Here is a 5,399-nt window from a genome sequence, read left to right on the forward strand (position 1 = left end):
TTCATTTTTGGTTAGTTTTATTTTTAAAACTCCTCAGTTCCTCCTGCTGGGACTCAAATTTGGACCTCCTGTTTGGAGGTGCTGACAACTTTTCCATCCACCACCTCCTCAACGATGACAATCTGTTTCTTGGTGGTGGTAGAAGTCTTGGAGGTGGAGGTGGAGGAGGAGGAGGACATGCTGCAAAAGAGACAAACAAAATGTTAAACTGTTGAGTAGATGCACATTTTACTGATGCAGCTCGGTTTATTATAAATTATTGATATAGGTTGATTTTATACAACTGTCTTTTATTTCCATCTACAAACTTCCTTTAATTTTCTGTTTTACGTTTGTCTTTATGCAGACGACACGTTGTTGTTCTTGTCTTTAACTTGGCAGGTTTTTAATGTTTCAAAGTAAAGAAAGTGCACTTTTAGAAACTTTAAATGGTTTACATAAATCATGCAAAGCTTTTTCATTTAAATGTTTTCTTCGAATGATCTTATTTCCTTATTTATGTTCGCCTTCATGCAGACAACACGGGGGGGGGGGGGGGGTTACTAAAAACACTAAAAAGTGTTTAATTTTAAGAAAATGTATATGTTTCAAATGGTAAGAAATTCTTCAAAAACATTTCTCTTTACATTCTTCCTTTAGTTTTTTGCTTTTCTCTTTATTTGTACGTTGTTATGCAGATGACTTGTTGCTTTTCTGGTTAATAACTTAAATTCTGTTTTTGAGAAGTTTCAAAGAAAAAAGTCTGTTTTTGGGAAACACTGGATGTTTTAAGTTGCAATGAATTATGCCTTTTTAAAAGAAACATTATGTGATGTATTTTAAATAATAATCTTGAAAAAAAGACTATTAACAAAATGGCAGTGAAAATTTTGCTGGAAATAAAGTTTAAAATAAACTCCATTACGCTGATAAATGCAGGAAATGGATGGAGCCAACATGAGGACCAACATTTGTGATTTGATTTTAAGGTTTTATAATTGTTGATCACATCTGTTGTGTTTTTTACAGAGTTTATGGGGATGTGATGTAAATTTGTCTCACCTGCTGCCTCCCTCTCCATCCAGCAGCCTTCTGTACTCGGCGATCTCCATCTCCAGTCTGGTCTTCATGTCCAGCAGCATCTGGTACTCCTGTCCCTGCCGCTCCAGGTCCGCTCTCAGCTGCGTCAGTTGCTCCTCCAGACACGTTACCTGCCTCTGGAAAGCTGCTAGACGCTGGGCGTAACGGTTCTGTGTCTCAGCCAGCGTGCCCTCCAGTCCGGCTTTCTGTGGAGGCGGAGAGGAGACAAAGAGGAGACAAAGAGGAGACAAAGAGGAGACAGAGAGGAGACGGAGAGGAGACGGAGAGGAGACGGAGAGGAGACGGAGAGGACAAATCTCACTTTATTCATGATCTTAAGCCATAAAGGAAAAGATGCTCTCAGAGCTGTGGTCTAATGCTCACCATGCTGAGCTGAGACTGGAGCTCGATCTCCAGGGCCTGCAGGGTCCGTTTCAGGTCTGTGATTTCTGATTTTGACGTATGGAGGGTTTCTGTGCTGGCGGCGACTTCTTTGTTTAGAGAATCTGTCTGTGAGGAGGAAAACCAACGGCACTTTCAGTAAAAAACAAACACGTATTTTTATTTTCTGAATTTATGTCTGTTTATAGTGACTCATAATAAAAACATCTACATCAAACACCTCAAAGAGTTCAGTGAAAGATCTGGTCCTCTGAACACAGTTTACATCTTTGATTGTGTAAAACAACAGTCGACCTGATGGTGGCGCTCTGAAGAGTCACTGTCATCAAAGCTGAAGGTTTCTCAGAGGAAGATGAACGTCACGTCAACAAGAGAACCTCACCTTGGACTGGAACCAGGCCTCCAGCTCTTTGCGGTTTTTGGCAGCGAGGGCCTCGTAGTGCTCCCTCATCTCCTCCATGACCTTGTTGAGGTCTACTCCCGGAACGGCGTCCACCTCCACGTTCACCTGGCCGCTCATCTGAGTGCGCAAAGCCAGCAGTTCCTGCAGGCGAAACCAGAGATCCAGTTCACGCCTGAAGCTAAAGTTTAGCTTAGCTTAAATTGAAGGTGCTGAACGATTCAGAACACTAGCTAGAAGCTGAAGTGAGCAAAACATTAACTAACAGACGAAAAGGCAAAAAGTAGCAAAATGCTATTTAGAAGAAGTAAAAGACAAAAGAAGCTAAAAGTAGCCGAACGGTAGCTAGAAAAAAAAAGTAGCAGAAGAGTCGTAAGAAGCTTAATGTAGCATAAGGCTATAAGCTAAACAAAGCAAAAAGCTAGGTAAAAGGAGCAAAACAGTAGCAAGAAGCTAAAAGTAGCAAAAAATTGAGCTAAAAAGAGAAATAACCTGGCTTAAAGTAGCTAAATGGTATTCATAAAGCTGTAAATGTAGCGTGTGGCTAACTAAAGCTCTGTGGTTTGTACCACTAACTGTTCCCAGGTGATGCTTGGCTTTTTATTTTGACATCTTATTGTAAAGGACACAAAGATTTCAATAGTCCACACAGCAGAGATCAGAACAACCGGGTCAGATCATCAGAACTCTGCAGAAAACTTTTTCTGTCCATTTACGTAAAAAACACACGTCAACAACTGACGGTGGTTTCTGGAACTGGAGTCGCTTTTCACCGATAAATATTTCAGTTTTTACCAGTTTTAACTTTGAATAAGTCCTGACCCGCCCACAACCTGATCTGGACGGACCGAGCCTGACCCGCCCACAACCTGACCCCGACTGACCGGGCCTGACCCGGTCTGATTCTACAACCTGACCCTGTCTGAGCACCATCTCACCTCCTCGTGGTTCTTCCTGAGGAAGATGATCTCCTCCCTCAGACCTTCAGCCTGCATCTCGAGGTCGGACCTGGATAGCGTCAGCTCGTCTAGAAGCCTCTTGAGTCCGGCGATGTCAGCCTCCACCGACTGACGCATGGACAACTCGTTCTCATACCTGCAGGAGACCCAAGTGCAGAGATTCAGGACTGATTTCTGGTGCACGAGTCCGGCAAGATCCGTGAAGATGCTGATGCAGAAACGTGAAGCGAGTCAGCAGAACTGAGCATTCAGACGTTTTACTTTCTTACTTGAGTTTGAAGTCGTCAGCGGCCAGTTTGGCGTTGTCGATGCTGAGGTAGATGCCGCCGTTGATTTTGGTGGCGTTCACGATCTGGACAACAAAAAGTTTATTTTAATACCTGAGGACAAACTTTACAGGAACACGGAGACATTCTGAGGACACAGAGATAGTCTGTGGACACAGAGACATTCTGAGAAACAATTGTGAACGCCAGGAACGCCTCTGATGTCTTGTTGTGCTTCAAAGAGTTTTGAGGGTTTAACTTAAAGCTTTTTGATTCGCTCCACATCTGATCCTGTCCTCTGATTTATTTTTGGCAACACGTGTCCTCCCTTGAGGGTTCTCAAACCGACCCGGTGATGCTGGCGCTGCAGCATCATCTGCAGCATCACTCACCTTGTCCTGCAGATCTGCGATGGTGGCGTAGTATGCGCTGTAGTCTTTGGAGGAAGGAGAGGTCTTCTTCTCCAGGAACTCCCTGATCTTCCTCTCCAGCTCAGCGTTGGCCGCCTCCAGCTTGCGGACCTTCTCCAGGTAGGAAGCCAGTCGGTCGTTCAGATTCTGCATGGTGGCCTTCTCGTTGGCAGAGATGTTCATGTCTCCACCACCTGCTCCACCACCTGCTCCACCACCTGCTCCACCACCAAAGCTGAAGCTGTAACCGGCTCCCCCTCCACCACCGCCACCGCTGCTGTACATCGACATGCTGGAGGCAGCGGAGGCCATCCGATTGCCTCCTATGGCCCCATACATGGACCTGCTGCTGCTCATGTGGCCTCCGCTGGACAGCCTCAAAGTCATCTTGGTGGTGGTGGTGAAAGTTTCAGCTTGAACTGCTGAGGAGAGAGTGGGGATGTGGAGGAGCAGCTGCTGTTTTATACTGTTAGATGAGGTCCTGAGGAGGAGGAGGAGGAGGAGGACGATGAGTTCCTGACAGCCCTGGGAGGAGGCACCTGTCCTTTTTCATCTCATAAACAACAGAAGACTTTAGGTGTGTCTGAGTGGGAGCAACAATTATCTGAATTTCTGAGGCCACAACACGCCTGCTTTCATTTCGAGACACGAAGGACCAGTTCAGACACGGAAAACATGAACAAAGCGACACCCCAGGAATGAAAAACCACAATCAACAAGGAGTGACCTACATGCTTGTGAACAGGTGCCAAGATGCTTTAGAGACTATAAATCCCTCATTCAGCTGCGCTTATCGTCCTGATCTCCAGCAAACACGACAGACACGAGAGAGGAGCCAGGAGGGACTGATTGTTTTGCTGTCAGGGCGCTAAAACAATTACTGCTCCAACGCCGAGTTTCAGAGAGATAATCCAACTTAATGTTTGACAAGAAAAACACTTTCTCTGAACTAAGACACCTGGTTCTGGTCCAGGCCTGAATCAGGTGCTCTGTCACAGCGTCTCAGCTCCACTATTATCACTTTTGAAGAAAAGACTTCCAGACTTTCTGAAAGTCCGTCCAACATCACCCACAGAACAAAACCATAGTGGACCACAGGGACGTGTTTAACTTTAACAATGGACATGTTTCACCTGCAGGGTGTTTGAACAGACCAGCTCTGTCATTTTGTTTTCCTGGATGTCCTTTCTCTGTATGGCACGGGGGAGGGAGGTTCATGTCAGACTGAGGTTCAGCTCACAATCATCACGTCATTTCAGTCTTTTAAAGATTCATCTTTACCTCTTCACAGAATGAAAACAGTCACCTTCATGGTGTCCCTGCCCACCACTGTCCCTGTCCACCAGTGTCCCTGTCCACCACTGTCACTATCCAACACTGTCACTGTCCACCAAGATTCTGTCCACCAGGGTTCCTTTCACTGTCCCTGTCCACCACTGTCCCTGTTCACCACTGTCACTGTCCACCACAGTCTCTGTCCACCAGTGTCCTTGTCCACCACTCTCCCTGTCCACCAGTTTCACTGTCCACCACTGTCTCTGTCCACCAGTGTCCTTGTCCACCACTGTCCCTGTCCATCAGTGTCCTTGTCCACCACTGTCACTGCCCACCAGTGTCCCTGTCCACAACTTTCACTGTCCACTGATGTCCCTGTCCACCAGTGTCTTGTCCACCAGTTTCCCTGTCCACCAGTGTCCTTGTCCAACAGAGTTCCTTTCACTGTCCCTGTCCACCAATGTCCTTGTCCACTACTGTCCCTGTCCACCAATATCACTGTCACAGTCCCTGTCCACCAGTGTCCCTGTCCACACTGAAGCCTGTTCTACGTTCCCATGGACTGAGAGGACAAGACAGAAGTTCCAGAACCTTGGAGATGAATACACACGGCCTTTGTTGAGTTGTT

At 46.2% G+C, this 5,399-nt stretch overlaps 1 protein-coding gene across 1 annotated transcript; it reads right to left on the reverse strand.

Moving 5' to 3' along the window:
• LOC119421825 (keratin, type I cytoskeletal 13) lies at positions 1–3,954 on the reverse strand. Its single transcript, XM_037689189.1, has 7 exons — positions 3,479–3,954; positions 3,090–3,172; positions 2,800–2,956; positions 1,844–2,005; positions 1,444–1,569; positions 1,042–1,265; positions 1–180 (listed from the first exon to the last, which is right to left on the reverse strand). The coding sequence occupies exons 1-7, from the start codon at positions 3,881–3,883 to the stop codon at positions 54–56; spliced, it is 1,284 nt and encodes a 427-aa protein (XP_037545117.1). The 5' UTR covers positions 3,884–3,954; the 3' UTR covers positions 1–53.
• Between the last annotated feature and the right edge of the window lie 1,445 nt (positions 3,955–5,399).

This window comes from Nematolebias whitei, chromosome 15 (assembly GCF_014905685.2).
Source record: "Nematolebias whitei isolate Nwh7 chromosome 15, NemWhi1, whole genome shotgun sequence".
Classification (NCBI taxonomy): domain Eukaryota; kingdom Metazoa; phylum Chordata; class Actinopteri; order Cyprinodontiformes; family Rivulidae; genus Nematolebias; species Nematolebias whitei.

Bases quoted from the DNA above. Each gene is read 5' to 3' on its own strand.
- LOC119421825 (XM_037689189.1), bottom strand. From the start codon at position 3,883: ATGACTTTGAGGCTGTCCAGCGGAGGCCACATGAGCAGCAGCAGGTCC. The intron at 3,173-3,478 runs GTGAGTGATGCT...TTTGTTGTCCAG, and splicing joins TCGCAGATCTGCAGGACAAG to ATCGTGAACGCCACCAAAAT. The intron at 1,266-1,443 runs GTGAGCATTAGA...CCGCCTCCACAG, and splicing joins TCCAGTCTCAGCTCAGCATG to AAAGCCGGACTGGAGGGCAC.